This window comes from Plodia interpunctella, chromosome 18 (assembly GCF_027563975.2).
Source record: "Plodia interpunctella isolate USDA-ARS_2022_Savannah chromosome 18, ilPloInte3.2, whole genome shotgun sequence".
Lineage (NCBI taxonomy): Eukaryota > Metazoa > Arthropoda > Insecta > Lepidoptera > Pyralidae > Plodia > Plodia interpunctella.
In genome coordinates this window covers 5,027,565-5,047,898 of record NC_071311.1, presented here as the reverse complement: position 1 = coordinate 5,047,898, position 20,334 = coordinate 5,027,565, and the positions used below count along the sequence as shown (strand labels likewise).

Sequence of the window (20,334 nt, the reverse complement as noted above, 5' to 3'; positions counted from 1 at the left end):
CTACAATGCCGTGTGTTCTATGACTGAGACTGGGTACATCTGGGATCAACCCAATTCGGAATGGCGTGGACAGTGACGAAAATGAAAAAAGAAAGTCCACACGAGAAAATTAAGTACTACTGACGATGTACTATCTGGATGTGCCAATATTCAACAACGATTCTAATTTGAGACTGATGCAGTAGTAAAAGAAATGAGATTACATCTTCTATTTTCGTATATACTCGTAGCCTAAGATTTTATTCACATGTCTAAAAATTAATGTGTGCAGTTTTGTTGATACTTATAAGCCAATTGAGAATAAACTATGTTTACTTATTTATGTTCTGATTTGTACCTTCCCCGTTCTGACCTTGGGAATAGGATGTAGTGTTGAAGTTGTAGGAGAGCGCATGCGTGCTCTCGCGTTAACCAGGGATCAATAAAGTTTTAGCACCGCAACATTCATTTCAACAATAGTCACATTCACTTCACAACAAATATCCCAAAATGTTGGCGATTTTATTTTTCGCATTAGCCGTCTCTGGTATTCACTGTGAGCCAGAAACTGTGAGAGAAAATTTCGATTACTTTAGTTATGGCAGCAACGATGATTTGCTCAAGAATTTGGATCTACATCTGGTAAGTAACATTCAAACGCATACGTGGGCATTCTTAGAGAATATTTGCTGAGAGTAATTAACAATTATATTTTACAGCCCAAAGACGAAATAGTGTTACGACCCCAAGAGGTGAAGGATTGGCCACAACAGTCGTTAAATGTAGGACAAATAACTGCAGTATCTATTAATTCTTTGGGTCAACCGGTAATATTCCACAGGGCTGAAAGAGTTTGGGATGAAAGGTATGTAAGTAAAAAATAAATAATAATTAAGTAAAAGAAATTAATAACTAAAGTGTGATTAAACAAAGGTTTTGTTTCTCAGCACCTTCAATGAATCAAATGTTTACCAGAACTTGGATAAAGGTCCTATTATTGAAGACACGATTCTAGTCCTAGATCCTCAGTCAGGATCAGTCCTTCATAGTTGGGGAGCTTATGCATTTTACATGCCGCATGGTCTGACCGTCGATCATCACGACAACGTATGGGTCACGGATGTGGCTAAGCATCAAGTTTTCAAGGTAATTTATTCAAATTTTCACCCTTAACATACAAGCAATAAGGTTAACAACTGGCTGAAGTTATTTCATCGCTCGCTAGTAGCGCTATTTATTACGTTGTGCTATCGCTCTAATATAACGGGTGATAGATAAGCATCAGATTGAGTAAGTGCGTGCTGTGGCCGTTAAGTGAATGCGTTAGATTGCATTGCTGAAGTTATATGTGTCAGCCTTAACAACGCGAGATTTTGAAGATTTATATCTGTTGTCTGTAATCCATACTAATATTATAAATGCGAAAGTCTGTCTGTGCGTCACACTATCCGATATGACGAAAATACGCGATTCGATTTTGATGAAATTTGGAATATAGTTAGGTAATGGCTCCGCGATCTACCACGGATGGAGCTGCAGAAAACAGTTTAGTTATAAAGGAGTAAAACGATATCATGATAAGACTATAATTTATATGAAAAAAACCGAAGTATAAATCGACAAAGAAAATCTGTTTCAATTAGATATAGGTTATATACCATTATGATATAGGCATGATATACTAAATGATACATTTTTCATACCCTTTCTACCCTGTTCCAGTATATACCCAACAACCACAAGTACCCCAGCCTAACAATCGGAGAGGCTTTCACAGCCGGCTTCCCATACAGGCGTCGAGTGTTGCTTTGTATGCCCACCTCCGTAGCCGTAGCGACCACTGGGGAAGTTTTCGTCGCCGACGGATATTGCAACAACCAAATCCTGAAATTCAACGCAGCCGGCAAACTCCTACTTGCCATTCCATCATTTTCTGACACTTTGACCCTAAACCTTCCACACAGCGTAACGTTACTGGAGCATTTGGATATGGTGTGCGTCGCTGATAGAGAAAACATGAGAATTGTTTGCCCGAAGGCTGGTTTGAAGAGCTACATCAAGATGTTTGAACCAGCAACTGTTATTCAGGACCCTACTCTAGGAAGAGTCTTTGCTGTGGCGTCTCATGGGGATATGATCTATGCTGTGAATGGACCTACTGCTCAGAATATCGCAGTCAGAGGATTCACTGTCAACGCTGTGTATGGAAACATTATGGACACTTGGGAGCCTACTACAGTGAGTATGATCATGAAAAGTAGTTTAAAAATCATATAAGCCCATAGTACTTATTAGTAACATTTACTGTCGTGTTTAATTTAAGAATGTTAACGAGTTCCGAAGACGAAGTAAAGGTCAATTAATTGTTTCTACCATAGATTACTATTGTTACTGAAAGTATTGAATAATTATTTAGTGTGAAATCAATATTAACATAGGTGTAAAGGTTATCAATAACTTGTGTTCTTAGATTTGTATATTATTATAACCCAGTTTGACATTATTCCATGGACCAGTGGTTGAATAAAGGAGTTTATGAATTATTACCTAATAATTCTTAAGATAAGTATTGGTATTTATAGGCAGGTAGGAATAATATAACGTTTTTAAATTACAGGGCTTCACCAACCCCCACTCGTTGGCTGTCACAAGAAACGGCTCCCACCTCTACGTCACGGAAATAGGTCCCAACAAGATCTGGAAGTTCGAGCTAACAGACGTATACGACAAAAAGTAGACATTAAAAACAATAGGGCTTCTTAGAAAAACGCTTTAATTTCAGACGTGAATATGATTCACTTCTTAGTGCTTAGTGTGGGTGAGCAATTCACATTTTACTAATGAGTCTTCGCAGTGAGACGCATCTAATCATGTGATTGGTTTGATTGTGAGCAATGTTGCTTTGTAGTTGTTTACCGCAATGTGATTGGGTTGACTGCATGTCACCGCGAGCGGGTTCGATAGTGAAATGCGAATGTTGAACCCACAATAAGCTCTCTGTTTAAAGATGTTTGATGTGATACATTTAATATCACTGTATTATAATAGAGACTTTAAGAGCTAGGTTGAATCTTTGTTATGGCATGACTTTTAATAAAGGTTTCTATATTGTTTGTTTAGGGATATAAATGGGTGAACAATTTATTGAAAAATACGCTAGCTGAACATAATTTGACATAATACATGAATTTATATATATCTGAAGATTGTGTATATTTTAATAAGAAATTGAAATCTTAATCAATTTTATTAAAATAAATATACACAGTCGATTGTATACATTTAAATAGAAAAATTCTATATAAGATATATCTCACAGTAAAGTTATGTATTTAGAAAAAAAGAATATACCTATGCTTTCATATACTCGAATTTCCCGCTAAAATTCCTAAATAGAAGAAAATATTCATTCTCTTTACCTTCGAGATTAGCCAAACATTAATAGTTAAACTGTTGTTTCGCTTCTTGTATGAAAAGTATTTAAATAACTGTAGCCCTATCTGCTTATCTAAGAAGAGCCATGCCCCATTGCTCAGTCACACGTCTATCGGCAGACAACGCAGAAATTGTATGAAGTTTCGACATATATCAACGCACGTCAATGTCAAAACCTATTATTGAAAACAACGGAGCACGACTCAGCAATGAGGCATGGCTCTAAGACCTATATAGTAATATATCAAATAGTTTCTACATATATCTATCTATATATGTTTAAACAAATATTTCTGTAATTTTTTCACCGCATCAATAATAATCATTCACAAACCATAATATACAAATGTATTTATAATAAATATAATGAGATTTGATATTGGCAAATAAGGTCCAATATAATCACGCACATAAATTGAGTCAATGAAATGTGTGAAGAAGAGAATATTATACCATTTCGTTTGTAAGAAGAGTTTATTTTTTGAGGTTTCAAACCCGAGAAATTACAACGAAAGGATAATTTTTTATTCATTATTATAATCAGTTATGTAGATACATTTAAAAATGTTAATGTAATTAATGTTTACAAGAATTGGAGTAGAAGTTTTTTTTATTCTAACATTTTATGTAGAGAAACTTTTTTCATATAAGTATCTTTTTAGAACATCTTCATTTCTATGGGTTGAAGTCCTAATTTAATATTTCAAAATATGGACCAAATTAGATTTGGTACGTTTATTTCAATACAAGTAGAATGAAAAGATATTCTGTAAAAATTAAAAAATATATATATACTGCTATTAGAGAGTTTTGTTTACATAACCCTAAATATATTACCTCTGGATTCGTGCTTTTCTCTCTCTTTACCCTCTCTTTCTCTATGTTTCCTTAGTCGCTGAGCACTGAAGCCTTGGGCACCTACTTTTAATTCATCACTCTTTTAATAAAATATGTAAGTACTGCCTGTCTGTAAATAATATCGCCGATGAATAGTTTTCAGGTAAGTCTTTTTAGTACATACAGTTACACATAAATAAATATTCATTGATTCATAAGATTTATTGCACATATCTTGAATACTTAAATACAAATATTAAATTAATAAATCCGTAAAATTATTTCAAATAAATTACTCACTTATTCTTCATATTTCCTCTTCTTCATCACCTTCATAAACAGGACCATATCTAAAACAAAACGAAATGTAAAATTTATATGACATTTAGAATAGAATAATTTATGCATGAAGTGATAAATTCTTGAATGTGACGGTTTTAGTAGGGGCCTAATTAATTTTATATGAAAAAGAAGTTCATGTTACTCCTGAACGTTTCGTCTATCTTTACAAGGTATCAGTGAGCCTGTCTGTCCAGGATAAACCTCTTGTGTTTATTATACCTACTAACATAGTCTATAAGTCTTATTGTTACTAACAAACTATGGATCTATGGTCTGAAAATAAATGATTTTTATTTTATTTTATTTTATTTTATTATTTACCATATTTCAGCAAATCGGCAAAAGATTTTGAGTTTATTTATTTCAAACAAAAAAAAAACAAAAATACAAATCTTTTATCTTAATCAAGTATAATCAGAATCAATCAAGAAAGTAGTTTTATATGATCCATAAAATCCTCTGCAATGACTACTATTATATTAACAACATATTTTTTGTCAAAAAGCATAGATACCGTGTATATTTGATAAAAAATATGTAGTACCCTTTTTTGAAAATAAAAGTGCTACACACAAAAGGCAGAGGAGAGACTTACTGATGAATATGGCCATGACCACGGCCAACATGAGCCAAAGCCAGCATTTCCATGCGCTCTTGCTGTGCTCCTGCAGGCGGCTCGACTCTTTGTTCAGTGACATCAGATTACGATCTGTCAGGTCTGACGATTTCTTCAATGCCTGAAAAACAATTTTTTCATTTTGGCATTCGTCTCGCGCGGTCGTCAGCATCCAATTGACCATTACAACGCCACTGATGCAGGCATCTGTGGCGTCATAGAGATCTTTTTGTTGTTTTGTTTTTGTTGTTTTTGCTGCCCCCCAGGGCGTCGCTCCCGTGGGAATTTCGGGATAAAAGTTATATTCTACCCGTGTACCTTTCATAACAATTTGTGAATGAATAACAAACTCACAAAATTTCGCATATATAATATTAAGGATTCTCACTCTCATCTTTGACTGTTCAACTGGTGTATTTGGGGCTGTAGTGCCACACTATTGTGTGTGGAGCGTCTGAGTCCAGAGTCCTATTTTTTGTCCCTAATTCAAACGTTGATATCCCTAGTTGTCAGACCATTGGCATTCAGACGTTCACATTTATAACATGGATTTCTCATGTTATGTCTATGGATATGGATATTTATGGATTTCTCATTACATACCTCAGTATCTCCCCTGATAATAGTGCTTGCAATCTGGGATTGCTCTTTCAAACTCTTAGTCAGCATGACCATATTCTCGGCAACTTTCTCCTGCATGTTCTGGTGATACTTGAGCAAGGAGTCAATGTCTTCTTGGCTGCTGCTGTTGCTTGTAAAGTTAGGAGCTTTGATTATGTTGCGCTTGCGAAGTGCTTCATCAGTGTCATCTGGAAAAGTATTTCATAACATTTTTTTTGTAATCTGTACTCTAGCCCCATTTACTATTACTCAATATTTAGTTTACTAATTTGCATGCAATTATTTGCCATTAGGTGGTTGTACTCATGTCACATGTCTTTAGGCGACTTGAATAAAATCTAACTTAGCAATAATACACTCAATAAGAAAGAGTGAAAATCTCACAGGAGAAGAGAACTAGGGAGCAGCTAATAAATATCAAGCTTGTTGACATAAGCATTAGGAACAAAAGCTTACCTATGCCAAACAATTCTGAGCGCAGTTCATCACCATACTTGACAACTGTCTTCTGATGTATCTCCTGAGCTGCTGCATCCACACACATGGTTGCAGCTCCGTGAGATAGCTGCTGTACAGCTTCTAGCTGAAATGTTGGATATAATGCTGTGGTTAGAATGGACAGAATGTAAATATTTAGTGTCCCATCAAACTATAGTCATTTGACTGAAACTGAGATGTTTAGTTATAATGTTTTAAACATTTAGGAATTTAACAAAATTAATAAAAACAAAAGTTATTCCTTAAATTTATGGCTTATACTTATCTCCTTATTTGTATGCATTCCAATAACAAAACTTCAGATGTAAGATACTAAATTACCTTTTCAATGGGGCTATGTAGAGAAGCAGTTTGAATTAATCCTTTCAGGAAAGAAGCTCGCTTGGTGTAGGTGGCAAGAACATCTTTAGATGGTTTACTGTAAACAATTTTTTTATTCTTAATTTTTAGTTACAATTTATTTTAGTTACCCTGGGTTGGCTATGTGAAGGAATTAGTAGGGAATTAATAAAACTTTGAGTAGGTGATGTTATCTTGACTATACTAAGTATAAAGAATATGACCACAAGTTTTTAATCCTGCTTATAAGATGGAAAGATAATTTATTTTAATTACTGTGCCAATGCCTCTCTTCATTATTGTTTCCTCCCACCCCAAGGTTGACTGGAAGAGATTGCTTTAGCGATAACTCCGCCTTTTATTTTATTTTATATTTGTATTTTTTTGTAAATTTCGCTTTTGGTGCAATTCAGAGTATTGTATTGTATTGAAAGCTAGATAATGTGATGGGAAACATTTTTGTTTTTAATGTTGAATAACTAAATCGTACTATATTCTGTGGATAATGGTTGTAAAACTATAAATACCACCAACATATTGAAAATAAGTACTCACTCAGGACCAGTTTTTAATTCTGATATCATTTCATTCAAGGACTCCACGTACTTTTTGAGCCTCCAATTCCCATCAACAGGCTCTTGTTTAGCTATAAATTCGCATTTATTTAACAACAATCGAACATTCATTTCCAAACGCGACCTTTTGGGAACGGTGGCCGTGCTAAGTTTAGGTTTTTCCACGGCCATGTCGCAGAAATATTCTACGTCCTTTAGTATGATAAGTATTATGAAATTATAAACATCTACGTATGTATCAAGTCAATTAAATCTCAAAGAAAACAATCCGCTCCGCCACTAAATCAAATCACATCACACAACATCAGTAATTTTCTATCAGTCAACTGTCAACTACGTCACCGATTAAATGTCAAATATTTTTTTTATTAAAAAAAGGTTTAAGGAATTTAGTGATAAAGGTATAAAGAGGCACAATGCCTTTTAAATCTATAGCCAATATATTGCGCATATCTCAACGTAGATGGTTCTACTGGTACACAAACATTGCCAATGGATGCAAAAAGTGCCAATTTTCAATATTGTTGCAGATTTACGACCAAAAATACCTTCTACGCAATCCGTGGTGCGAGTTTAAAAACTCGCACCACGGAAAAGGAAGGAGTTCGTGGATTATCCTGAAAATAATAACACTATTTTAGGTTTGCATTACTTGGTCAACTGTGGTCACAAAGTGATATAAACTTGACTTTGAAGATCTTACCTGTATGAAGTCCAATATGTTAGATGTAAGAAATGTTAATAAATAAATAAAAAAAAAAAAAAAAGTCTTCACGTGTGAAGTGTTCCGAGCTTATTTACGACCAATTAGTGGCTCGAAAATTTTACAGCGTGAGATTTATTCCATAATTTTCGAAGTTTCTTTATCTTATGGAAATCGATTTTTCCCAATATTTCGGCACTCGAATATGCTACATTGTTGTATATTTTCACAAACGAATACTTACATAATGAAAAGATTAATAAAGTACTCTAAAATAAACGTTTTAGTCGATAAATGTGCAGTAATATTCCCTATTGTATTTTACAACGCAATGTACAACCCTTGTCAACCCCTTATCGTGAGAACCCACGCGCGGGGCTCTGTCTATTTTGATTAATATTGCCGTAGAAATAGGCGATACCTTCAGGAGTCACATAGGCTATTAACTAATGACATATTTAATGACAGACATTACCAAGCGCGCTTGGCCTTTTCTACCTATGGTTGAGAACTTGATAATGAGAGCGAAACTAACAAATGAAAAAAGAAAACAAATACCCGGGCTATTCCAAATCGGGGATTATAATCCATAAACCAAATAATGGAATAGATTAGAAAAGAATCCTGAGAATCTTTTGCATTTTTTAAATATTTGTAAGCACAATAATTTTATGAAATTATAATCTTGATTAAATTACGATCATATGAAATAAAACACACAAACAGTGTTACCATGTAAAATATTTAATATGCAAATAAAAGAATACTTAATGCAAACAGTACAAAATGAGAATTACGACTTTGGTGGTTGCTTTTTGGCAGCTTCAGCCTCAGCTTCGCTCTTCTCAAAGGCAGCAATGAGTTTTTCAACCTCAGGGCTTGTTAGAACGCGGATTATAGTCTTGTTGTCCTTGCGAGTCAGGGTTGCCATTTCAACTGCAAAATAATTTCTGTTATACTGTGAGTCACTATTTTTAATGAAGACAGTGAAGAAGTGTTCATGTTCTTCTATATAAACACATGTACATAGATACCTAATACCAACTTTAAGAGCCTGACACATTGACAACAACATGGCATATGCTATGTATGGGTGGACTCTTCGTTTGTCAGAATTAATACTGTTTTGATATACCTCAGAGTTGCATCATGAAATTGGCAATGCACTAGGGCCTAACCACGGATTTCATAAGTACTTTGTGAGAACCTAGTAATTCCATGGGCCTAGTAATGTTGTTTGATGTTTATAATTTTAGATAATAATAATAATAAATATATTGGGACAAATCACACAGATTGAGCTAGTCCCAAAGTAAGTTCGAGACTTGTGTTATGGGATACTAAATCAACGATACTATATATTTTATAATAAATACATATATAAATAAACATCCAGATGTAACAAGTCTGGCAGTTTTGGACAAAAATAATTATTATGCCTATGTCAATTGATGTTGTATAATTTTACCTTTTTCTGGGGTTAATTTAGTCATGTCCAATGTCTTGCTCAGCACTTTAATGGCCAGAGCTTGTGCTTCAGCTAGTGTTGTTTCATTCTCCTTGTACTCTTGTTTCAGACTTGATACAGCAGCCTGTAATATAATATGAATTAAGTTATTTAGTAGAAAATAGCACCTGTGCTCTCCACATGTTCTTGGTTGTGTCTGGGGCTGTGATGCCGTGAAGGTCTCAGAATAAAAAATAAACCTAAAAGATTCAGATGTGATTTTACAACAGGCTGCCTACTTGACAATATTCCCTTCTTGCGAAGGGAATAATGTCAAGTAGGGATTTTGGGAATGCTATTGTCTATCTTATAATATAGCAACTATAATGTGATATTACATTCATAAAGTAAACACTATATATGCTGCAAATTAAGTATTTGTAATCACCATTTGTGGTTACAAATTATAAATTTTATTTAAGTCCTATTTTAATTTATAGAATATTACTTACAGCACTGTTATTTCCAATGCAAGTTGCCTTCCACCCTCCATAGTTACCACTGGGATCAGATTGGTACAATTGGTATCCATAGTGTTTGTCCCAACCCATGTAAAGAATTGATACACCAAATGGACGCTTTCCTGACAACATACAAGTAAATGTTAAAATCATTACAATGACCTAGTGGCCATAGTAATGATTTTCACTTTATTTCCTACAAGCTTGAGGATGCTGCTCACTGCTCAGCCATTGTCAAGTATCCTGTGTCTCTACTTCTCCAACTATCTCCACACCAAATATGATATTATTACATATTACTCATTGAGGACACCACAACAAGCACACGGTTGACTATTCCTCTCATACATATCTTTTAAGTAATGTTACCAGTTTTTTTATTTATATAAAATACTTACCTCCATACTGAGTGTAAGCTTGTTTTACATCACAGAGCCAAGATACAAGTTGTTCACATGGAATTGATTCTCCATACTGCAGCAGGTACCTCTGAGCAATCAATCTGAGTTCGTTGGTAAGAACATTAGCGTCAGACGTGATACCAGCTACTGAGCAGACCATGTCATCATTTAATTTGTAGATCTTCTCAGAGAAAAACACTTCATCAAGTAGCTTATTCGTATTTCTACGTTCAGCTGCTAGAAGGATCCCATCAGTAGCCAAGATTCCAAGGGATGTGCCAGCATGACTTATAGCTTCCATAGCATATTCCACTTGGTAAAGACGACCTGTAACGAAGGTATAACATGAATGGTATGTACCAATCTCAAAATAGAATGCATTAAAATTGAATGAATGCTTTTTTACCTTCTGGTGAAAATATTGTAGTACGGGTATCATAACGCCGGGCCTGAAAGAAACAGAAAAAATATCTTGTTATGCTTCTCAATGACCAAGCAAGAACTTTATAACCTACAATCTATAATATTTGTAAGACTTGTCTAATAAACTTTTGTTACTTACCATGATTAAGGTGTAAATTGAAGATTTTTCAGGTTATTGTGTAAATTTCAGCAATATTTTTATTATTTCTAATGATAATAACTTGCCGAATTCAACGAATGACAGTAAACTTTTGATGATTACCTACCTACTATTCTTTTTAAAATTGAAATGTCATTGTCAGCATATGGAATCAAAACATAAACAGCCAATGATTAAAAAAAAAGAAAGAGAAATCAGTCATGCTATGTCTGTGCGTGTCTTTGTTTTATATTTTTGGCGAACCGAAATAAATATTTTATTATCTACCTTAACATGAGAGAAGAAATAAAGAAAAAACATTATTTCCTCAAACATAATAGTAAAAAAAGCATTGTACAAATCAAGACAAATGTAATACACAAGGATATAATAAGTACTTCGTACAATGAGTACCAACTAATTCCATGGTAATACACGACCTTGATCCATTACCTCAAATCAATAAGGAAAGATATTATTTATTTACTCACACTTCACACCCCTGGTGGCGCCCTCAGTTTTCTTTCTGTTGTTTTACTTAGGAAATAGGTAGGTACATTAAGCACATACTTTTGGTACTTTAATAAATAGAGGGTAGGTAAAACTTTAAGGATCATTTTAAGGATAGGTTAATCAATGTACTTAATAAAAATATCTAATTTTTTATTTTACTTTATTTAAGAAAACTGTTTAATGAATTAATAAATACATTAACACTCATGCATACATGTATTAGTCACGTCACGCCACTACTTAATATTATTATAGTCAACACAATAACAATAAAAGTACCTACTACATACACAAAATGAACAATCAACATACATACATATATAAACTTAACTTTTTTTACTATTCACAACTATTGATATAATTACCATTAATTATTGATATAATTACCATTTGTCATCCATCATAAATCTCCAATCCAAAAAATTGTACCTAATAATTTTAATGAAACTACTCCTTGACATACATAGTTTAATGCCTATTACATATAGCTATTTTCTTGGTTGGAGATTTATTATTCATTATCATCATTAACAATTTAAGTATATTACATTTTTTCTAACGAGAATACATACCAATGGAGCAAGAATTTTTATACGTAACAATAATTATTACGCATAAAAAATCTTATGTACTACATAATTATCTGAACCCTTCAATACTTCTTCATATATAAAACATGTAATGTTAACAATAACTTACATAACCCTAACCTAGGATCTAACAAAACTTAAAATAGTATAAATTTATAAAAAAATAATAATAAACGACCGAAAGCAAAATAAATATAGAGTAGAATTATAATTTATCTACGTCTTCAAAATGTGTCGATGCTGGAAAGTAATGTAGTATCTATTATTTATATTACATACCTACCTAGCTACATGTTTATTACTTTTTTATTGTTTTTTTTTTATTATTTTAGTTTAAGAATAAAAAAAACTGGTTAGGCTCTGCTGTCGCCATCTGTTGAACCAGCAATGTCAATTAGTCAGAGAGCTTCCTTGGTCGTTGATACTAAGTTAAGGACAGGCTGAATGACAACATACAACAAGATCATCACAACAAACACCATAAGTCCTGTAGACAGACTTTCTTGATTGGTGGTAAAATATGGCTTATTAAACCCTATGGCCATGGTAATAAGTCCCATGCAGATTGCAAATAATCCCACTGCAATGTGTAGGATCTTCACTGGTCTGGCTTTCAGGAACAGACGTACTTTCGCTGAGAAAAGTGCTAAGAGTCCTGATATGAAGCTCAGTAGAGTGAACGCCAGAGCAATCACACCTGAAATTGAAAATAAAAACAAAGTCGCTTTCTCTGTCTGTCACTAATGGTTAGATTTTTAAAACTTCGCCTATACACGCCTTTAACATGTATTGCACGTGCAAAGTCGACGCGGGTCGCTAGCTTACTTATACCTAGGTATAGGTAAATATATATATATATATTATTAGCCTATAATGTGGTCGTTACTCGTGACTCAACCTAACTACGATATTTTGAAGTGGAAAATACTAATTTTATCTTTAATTTCGTAATGAATTTAACTGAAGGCTTGCTATCTTATCCCTATCTTGTGAAACTTGCGATCTTTGAGTGTGTTTGTTTGATGGATTCTTTTCTCGTATTTGTTACCTTGAACTACTTTTTGCAAAGTTATTTTAACCACGATACTTATGTTAAGCAAGTAAATCTACCTAGTTAAATTCTCATATATATATATAAGTATACAAAAAATCTACAAAGTTATATCTCATATATATAACTTTGCGGAGTTTTTGTAAATAAAAGCTCTCATACAAACTGCGCAACGTTCGTGCATTCTCTTCGACATCTTTCTGAGTTCGGCATATTAGTGTTTAGCACTTTCGCGGGTTCACGGCTCCTATAGCAGTTAGAGCCTTGGCATGCAGCAAACCATGCTCGTTGTTTGTCGACGGACGTCAAAACGACGGAGCACAATTGAGCAATGGGTCATGCAATGCCGTCTTACGTGTATAAGTAACAATCAAACATATTTTGTGTCTTGACGAGCGTTCTCGAATGTTTTTAAAAGTTATAACACCAACGATAACACTTAAATTAGATAGACGAGGCAGAAGACAAAAAAACATTTTATTAAAACACATGCAGGCTATGGTAAACTTACCACAAATACCATGAGCACCAGTAATCGTCATGTCGGAGCCTGATAGGCCCAAGAAGGAGCCAGTCATGACAAATAGAGCTCCGATGAGCTGCAGGCATCCGTGGACGATGCGCTTGGCGTCTCTGGAGAGCTGGAACGACCAGGAGTTGTGCGGGTGCAGGGTCAGCACTGCCTCCACCAGGAATAGCTGGTACTGGAAGTTAAAGATTACTATCAACATCATTCACCTACCCATAGATTCAGTCAGAACAGGTCGGCGTAAAGCGCAAACTCATCCACAAGGAGGGTTTGCGACCGACTTTTAGCGAAGAGACTGGGCAAATACTGAGCATAAACCAATCTCTGTGCTACAGTATAATAAAAAGTACTTGTCTGCACCTACCTTTATTTCACTTTATCGTCGTGTGGTTGTGCCGGCTATACACACTATCGGGCTAGCTACTAAGGCAATACATTGCGTAGCTTATATGAGAGCTTTTATTTACTGCAATGAAAAATCAGCAATGTATACAGAATCTGGAAGGTTCGGCAAACTGTATAGTGGTGTAGCCAGCATGAAGAGAGCACTTCCAATAGAAGGGAGACAGATCTGAAGATAGGTAACAATCGTAGCAAGTCTGCGGGAAACAAGCATGCGTAGTCTAATTTTGAATTTGGAAAACTCTAGCTCTCTTTTTAACATTGTTTCTACATAGGATCATGGATTTAGTAAGTACTTCGGAGTACCTACTAATTCCATGCAAAGGATACAAAAAGTAGCCTGTGTCACTCTCCAACTAAGAGCCATGCTCCTCGTCATGCTCAGTCGTGCTTCATTGCGACAACGCAGCACGTCTCGTTTCCGTTGTGCTATGTTGTTTTCTATAGGTTAAGTATTCAAAATTCTGTGTAGATAAGACACTGATAAGCATTGACGTCGAATCTACACAAAATTTCTGAGTTGTCCGTTGACGGATACAACCTGAAGGAGGACGACGGAGCGCAACGGAGCAATGGAGTATGCCTCTATCTCCACACAAAAAATGATCTTGATTCAATGTTCAGTTCTTGGATGAAAGAAGGACAAACTAACAAAAATACTTTCACATTTATAATATATTTTAGTCGGTATGTACCTAAACTGTAGATTCTCTGAATTTGGGTTACTTAAATATAATATGATCGTTGTTAATATGATCGGGAAGTTCACAGATAAGGCATTATTTACATGCCAAATTTATAAAATATTTTTATCCATAACAAATAATGGCTCCAGTTGACAGAATATTGAAAGCAATTGCAATACATACCCCTGTCCCAGCAAAAATGATATGCAGCTCCAAGCTACTAATTTCGCCGTTGGCCGATGACGTCAGAGCGAAATGCCATATGCAGAACACCACTATAGCTACTTGCATATGATGAAGTAAGTTTATCAGCTGACATATGGCCTTCCACGCGGAGTCCCAGGAATTGGTGTAAAGTTCTCCACTTTCTTCGTCATACGCCGCCGGTGCTCGAGTCACTTCTGCTTTATAAGGAACATGTTCTCTGACTTCGAACACCTCAATCTTCTCCACGGATTGGTGGCTCGTGCTAGGGCGGTCCATTTTTTGACCACTTTTCTGGATACCCTACTATTTCTATACTAACAAACACGCGGTCATATAGGACCTTTAACGGTTATGGACTAAAATTTAGTAGATATTAGATGGTACTCTCAGATAAAGCGAGAGTATGCGATTGTTATGTTATCAATTGACAGTTATTCAGATATCATCTTGCGTAACCCTCGATATGAGATGATTACTTTTGTACAATCTCTGAACTATTTGGTGGGGAATTTCGAAATTGGTGATCATTTTGATTGTATATGTTCTCTATGTACCTATCTTGGTATACTTCCATAACCGTACGTATTTTAAACATGGTTCGTACATACTAGTGTATAAAAAAACTTACCTATGAAATACTAGCTGCGCCACGAGGCTTCACTTCCGTGGGAATTTAGGGATAAAAAGTACTCTATGTATGTATGATAAAAAGTATTTCTATCCATGTATCAAATTTGATAACATACATACACACATAAGTCCTCACAAGCTTTCGCATTTGTAATATTAGTAGGATCGCTGATTATATAATACCTGCTTCCGGTAGTAGGTTAGATATCTAATACCATATAAGTTTATAGAAATTAGTAAAGGCAGATAAATGCATACTTATTTATCTGCTATATAAAATAAAAATAAAAAACTCATCCAACAATGAAATTTAAAATTACGAATATTATTTTTTATGTGCCACTGCTGGGCAAAGTCCTTCATTCATTCCCTTTGATTCGGTCCTGTTACATAAGTATTATTTAAATCTGGATTTAAATCATAACTCTGCTTTTCCTTTCGTCGATTATAAAATAAAGGTTTGAAATTAAGGTTGAGGGCCATCTATATTAGGATTGTATTTAAAAGTTGTGCTTTTTATAGTGACACTACTCCCTAATAGATGGCAGCATAATCGAAGAGAAATTAATGTTAATGCATAGATGGCACTACTGGTCCCATTTTACTCCATTCTAGACAAGACAAATTACAATTTGTTTTGTTTGACTAGGCATAATGTAAATTAATTTCATTTCATTTTTAATCATTTTTGAAGAAGTTTTGGAATTCTGATAAATTTTTTGCAATAAATTTGCCACTTTTCCATTAAATGTAAATAGGTACTTTCTTATCTGTATTTAATTAGGTGTAGGTAGGTAGTCAACGTAGGTAGGTACTTCAAATTATTTTCTGTAAGAGTGAGTAGTAGTTTTAAACACAATCAACCACCCGTTTTATAGTATGTGATACATTTATTCCTCCAACTTATACTACAAAACGAAATAAAACATTAAGGAAATAACACTACGAAGCCGTTATTAGGGAAGGACTGCCATACGATTAATAATTCTAAATTAATGTAGGCTCCTCGACTAGAAGGCTTCCCGCGCTTCGGGCGTAGCCCATTTGTCACCGTGGCACGTGATAACGACGTTCGGAATTTGAATGTGGACTTGTTAGTAATAATTATTCTATGATGGCAACTAGGTATCTTGATTTCAGATTTTTATTTGAAGGAGATATTAAAATTTTTAATTTTATTCTACATTTTCTCAAACAGCAGAACAAAATTTTCAGTGTAACAGGCAATTAGGTATAGACTCAATACATAAGCATTTCTCTTAATATTATTGTCTATGGAGAGACACTAAACGAGACACAAAAGAAGTTTAACGTCTGTGGACGTTAAATGTCCCGGAAGGGGGTTTTAAGACTTTAAATACTAGCTAGCTAGCTACGAGTTATATATTATATACTTTTAATTCAACTATCCCAATCCCATTTTAATACGAAGAAAAAATTGTTCCCGAGGGAATTTAAGCGGGCGAAGTAACGGGTAAACAGCAAATTTTGATATAATGTATGTAAGGACCTTCCGTTTTAGAAATAACTATTCACCTACTAAACAAAAACTAAAATCTCAGGTTTTACCTGGAAATGCAACAGCGTTTCTCGCATCGACGATTATAAATCGATCATCACATCGAAGTCTATCGATTACGGACGATTATTGAATCTGATTTATTGCACTAAGGATCCGTCGACGGTTGTCTAAAAATGTTAAAATCACAGATAGACATGAACATGTGGTTTTTCTTTCATAATAAAAGTTAGGTAGTTTTTAGTAAAAGCCCAATTAATATTATGAGTAAGTAGGTATACGAAAGTTTGAAGGATTATGAGTGTATTTATTACCCGATATTTTAATCTCGCAAACTTAACATTTAAAATGAATTTCGACACAACAGAGTAGGAAGTAAATTGGAATAGCACATAGAGTACTTTTGTTCTCTATATTCCTACGGGAGCGAAGCTAGTAAAAAAAAAATATTAAACACGTAAATATCAACATTTTATTTATAATGTTAGATGTCTTAAAACTTATAATAAGTAGGATATCGTTAACATCTTGACGCCTTCTTAGAATGGGTTCCACCATTGAACTTTGAAGTCAACTTTAACCTACGTCAAAGTTGACGGTGCAATTCACCCTAAGTTGCATTAGACATTTTGACCCATGGAATTAGTAGGTACTCCGTGTGCAAAGTACTTACTGAATCCATGTTTTGACCGACGTGTGTAGGTGGTGCAGGTACTTTTGTGTTTTTTGTGCAGGTTAAAGTTAACATCAATGTTGTGCTTCCCTCTCTTATTGTCGTTTTGACACATATAAATAGTTATATTTGGATGTTTGGACGGACGGAGGGATGGACTGTATTTTCATTATTGTATTACGGCTTACTTTTTGTAATAATCGTTTATGTTCTACTGTATAGGTTCTGTAGACAATATAATTTATGGACGTTGAAAATAGAGACCTTCACGTTAGTTTTTGTAAGATTCATTCATTTTTGAAGCATTAAAATCTTTATCGAAAACGGCCAAGAAGAAATTTTAATAGCTCGTCGATGATTAGCAATTTAGTATGTAAATAAAGAAACATCAAATAAAACAAAGTTTGGATTACATTAGGTTCTTACTTACTTACCCGAATAATATAATAATATAATAAAAAATAAAAATAAAATAAAATGCGTTTATTTCAGGCATAGCCCATACTGTTAGTAATATAAAAACTTAAATTATATTTCAGTAATAAACACGATAATAAACACGTGTATCTTTGTCGAGATGGATGCAGTCCAGTATGTTGCACTGGCAACATAATGCCACTGTCCACATCCAGCCTCGCCGCCACTGTCTACAGCAGGCTGCTGGAGCTGCTCTTCACTCGTTAAATCAGAGATTCTATCCGGTAATGGCTGGCTTCCTTATAATAAGATATGTATTCTTTATATTCATTGGTGCAAACCGTGCAAAAATTCTTCCGGTAGTTTTTGAGTTCATCGCGTATAGACAGACATACGCGTGAGGGGAACGCAAGAGGTTCTTATGCCTCTTATATAATAACTATTTAATTATTATCTAGGAATGTCTTATTATATCAAGTATTTACTAGAGGAAGGAACTAGGCTACATTTTGTCACTAAACTCCCACGGAAGCGAAAGTATGGGGCACAGGTAGTGATGAACTAAAATTTATAATTCATAATCAGAGATTTGATATTGTAGTGTATATTTACCTAAACTTCGACGTAGTAGTAACATAGAGTGGTAACACCATCTCTAAAATATAAAATATTTTTTTAGACCATGATTTAAAAATCATGAATTATTTGAATTATTGGATTTTATTGAAATGTTATATAGTTAGGTGCAAATTATTGATTTGAAGAATATTATTCCATTTTTAGATGTCCGTACTGAAATTCAGTCAGATTAAAATTTTATGTTTTTAATTAACGTAAAATAATACTAAGATCGCTCTGTTTAAGTAAGTATTAGGTGTGTACCTTACATGCTAGGTCAAATAATTGAAGCATGGTGTTAAAATTTACCAAATATAAAAAAAAATATTTTATATTTTAGAGGTGGTATTATCCATTCTATGTTAATACAACGTCGAAGTTTATGTAAATTTATGCACTAGAATATCCGATCTCTGTTCATAATTCATAATGTATTTTTTATGTCAAACATGGGTCATTGGTATATTATTACTTAGTACCTATTAAAATGACAAAGTGGTCCTAGAAAATGGTAAAAAGCTTTTACCATCTTCGGGGATCTTAAAAACCCAAGGATGGAAAGGGTTTTAAGGATGAATGTTGCCATTCGGAAACATTCATCCTTAAACCCCTTTTGTTCTGTTCTGTTCAGGGTCCGGTATTCACCGGACCCTGAAATCCAACGGTTTACGACTGAAGAAACTGAGATTACGCTCAGATGAGAGCAAGAACAAGACATAAAAACATAGATACCCCTTCATATTATGAAAAGAAGTCCGTCTCGCGTATGTTTGTCTATACGCAATGGACTCAAAAACTACCGGAAGAATTTTCGTACTGTTTTCACCAATGAATAGTGTGATTCCTGAGGAAGGTTTAGGTGAATTATTTATTACTGTTCAAGCGGAGCGAAGCCGGGACGGGTCACTTGTAATAATATAAACAGAAAACAGGATACCTTGTCCCTTGACAAGTTATTGCGAATGCTCCGCGGTGCACTGCCTTCAAATCACGATCATAATGCAGCTAATGCCGCGTTGCGGCTGGTAGTTAATATCTTAATAAGAAAGCAATACAGATTACAGAGCTGGAGCTGCTTGCAAGTGGTCTTCAAACTTTACAATGCCTTACATTTTTTTTTAATGTGGCCGGCGCATGCTTATCTCCCGTGAGGACAAGAGATAAGGAGTGTGGGTCTCGAACCTACTAAACACAAGGTGTGTTCTTCATAATTATCAATAATAGCCACAGGAACAGCTGAATAAAGTCCGGTATTGAACGTACCACGGCAGTTGCAGTGTTTTACATTTCAACTCTAATAAAGTATTTTAATTAATTTCATGTAAACCTTGTAATAATCAAATAGTCTGCTACCCAATAAAACGAGTTTGAGCGTCGAGCAGACTTTGCCTCCATCTGCCCTGTAAGAAGAGATATCGTATATACAAATCAAGTTTTTCTTCACTATATTCAATACAATTCAAATGCTATTGCAGTTATTCGGAAGTTATGTCTAACAGATGTACAGCATTGTATTTTTTTTAATTTAGAAAAACAAATAGTTTGAGAATCACTGCCTTGTGGGGTGGGCCGATACGTCCAGCTGTGTGGTCTCGTCAGTCGGTCGGGATACCATATATCGAT

At 34.5% G+C, this 20,334-nt stretch overlaps 5 protein-coding genes across 6 annotated transcripts in view; 1 reads left to right on the top strand and 4 right to left on the bottom strand.

The window, feature by feature from the left end:
- LOC128677958 (tripartite motif-containing protein 2-like) overlaps nucleotides 1–4,381 on the bottom strand; it is a 30,329-nt gene extending 25,948 nt beyond the window's left edge. Inside the window, exon 1 of the mRNA XM_053759142.1 lies at nucleotides 4,252–4,381. The gene's annotated coding sequence lies outside the window, so the exon portion shown is untranslated. The remainder of the gene's footprint in view (nucleotides 1–4,251) is intronic.
- LOC128677960 (peptidyl-alpha-hydroxyglycine alpha-amidating lyase 2-like) lies at nucleotides 85–4,214 on the top strand. Its single transcript, XM_053759145.2, has 5 exons — nucleotides 85–621; nucleotides 699–844; nucleotides 927–1,125; nucleotides 1,702–2,217; nucleotides 2,597–4,214. The coding sequence occupies exons 1-5, from the start codon at nucleotides 490–492 to the stop codon at nucleotides 2,714–2,716; spliced, it is 1,113 nt and encodes a 370-aa protein (XP_053615120.1). The 5' UTR covers nucleotides 85–489; the 3' UTR covers nucleotides 2,717–4,214.
- On the bottom strand, nucleotides 4,252–7,563 carry Use1 (Unconventional SNARE in the ER 1). 2 transcript variants are annotated; one of them, XM_053759151.2, is made up of 7 exons: nucleotides 7,223–7,563; nucleotides 6,650–6,746; nucleotides 6,287–6,413; nucleotides 5,813–6,018; nucleotides 5,189–5,330; nucleotides 4,552–4,601; nucleotides 4,252–4,381 (listed from the first exon to the last, which is right to left on the bottom strand). In XM_053759151.2, exons 1-6 carry the CDS (start codon nucleotides 7,411–7,413, stop codon nucleotides 4,552–4,554), a joined length of 813 nt encoding a protein of 270 aa, XP_053615126.1. In that variant the 5' UTR covers nucleotides 7,414–7,563; the 3' UTR covers nucleotides 4,252–4,381. The 2 variants fall into 2 exon arrangements, with proteins under 2 accessions (XP_053615126.1, XP_053615125.1); XM_053759150.2 differs by lacking the exon at nucleotides 4,252–4,381 and having other exon boundaries at nucleotides 4,455–4,601.
- Nucleotides 7,564–8,668: 1,105 nt separating this feature from the next.
- Prosalpha3 (Proteasome alpha3 subunit) lies at nucleotides 8,669–11,017 on the bottom strand. Its single transcript, XM_053758949.2, has 6 exons — nucleotides 10,877–11,017; nucleotides 10,721–10,763; nucleotides 10,312–10,641; nucleotides 9,905–10,035; nucleotides 9,414–9,537; nucleotides 8,669–8,881 (listed from the first exon to the last, which is right to left on the bottom strand). The coding sequence occupies exons 1-6, from the start codon at nucleotides 10,877–10,879 to the stop codon at nucleotides 8,739–8,741; spliced, it is 774 nt and encodes a 257-aa protein (XP_053614924.1). The 5' UTR covers nucleotides 10,880–11,017; the 3' UTR covers nucleotides 8,669–8,738.
- A 543-nt stretch (nucleotides 11,018–11,560) lies between these two features.
- LOC128677838 (uncharacterized) lies at nucleotides 11,561–15,252 on the bottom strand. Its single transcript, XM_053758977.2, has 3 exons — nucleotides 14,831–15,252; nucleotides 13,542–13,734; nucleotides 11,561–12,676 (listed from the first exon to the last, which is right to left on the bottom strand). The coding sequence occupies exons 1-3, from the start codon at nucleotides 15,128–15,130 to the stop codon at nucleotides 12,378–12,380; spliced, it is 792 nt and encodes a 263-aa protein (XP_053614952.1). The 5' UTR covers nucleotides 15,131–15,252; the 3' UTR covers nucleotides 11,561–12,377.
- Nucleotides 15,253–20,334: the final 5,082 nt, after the last annotated feature.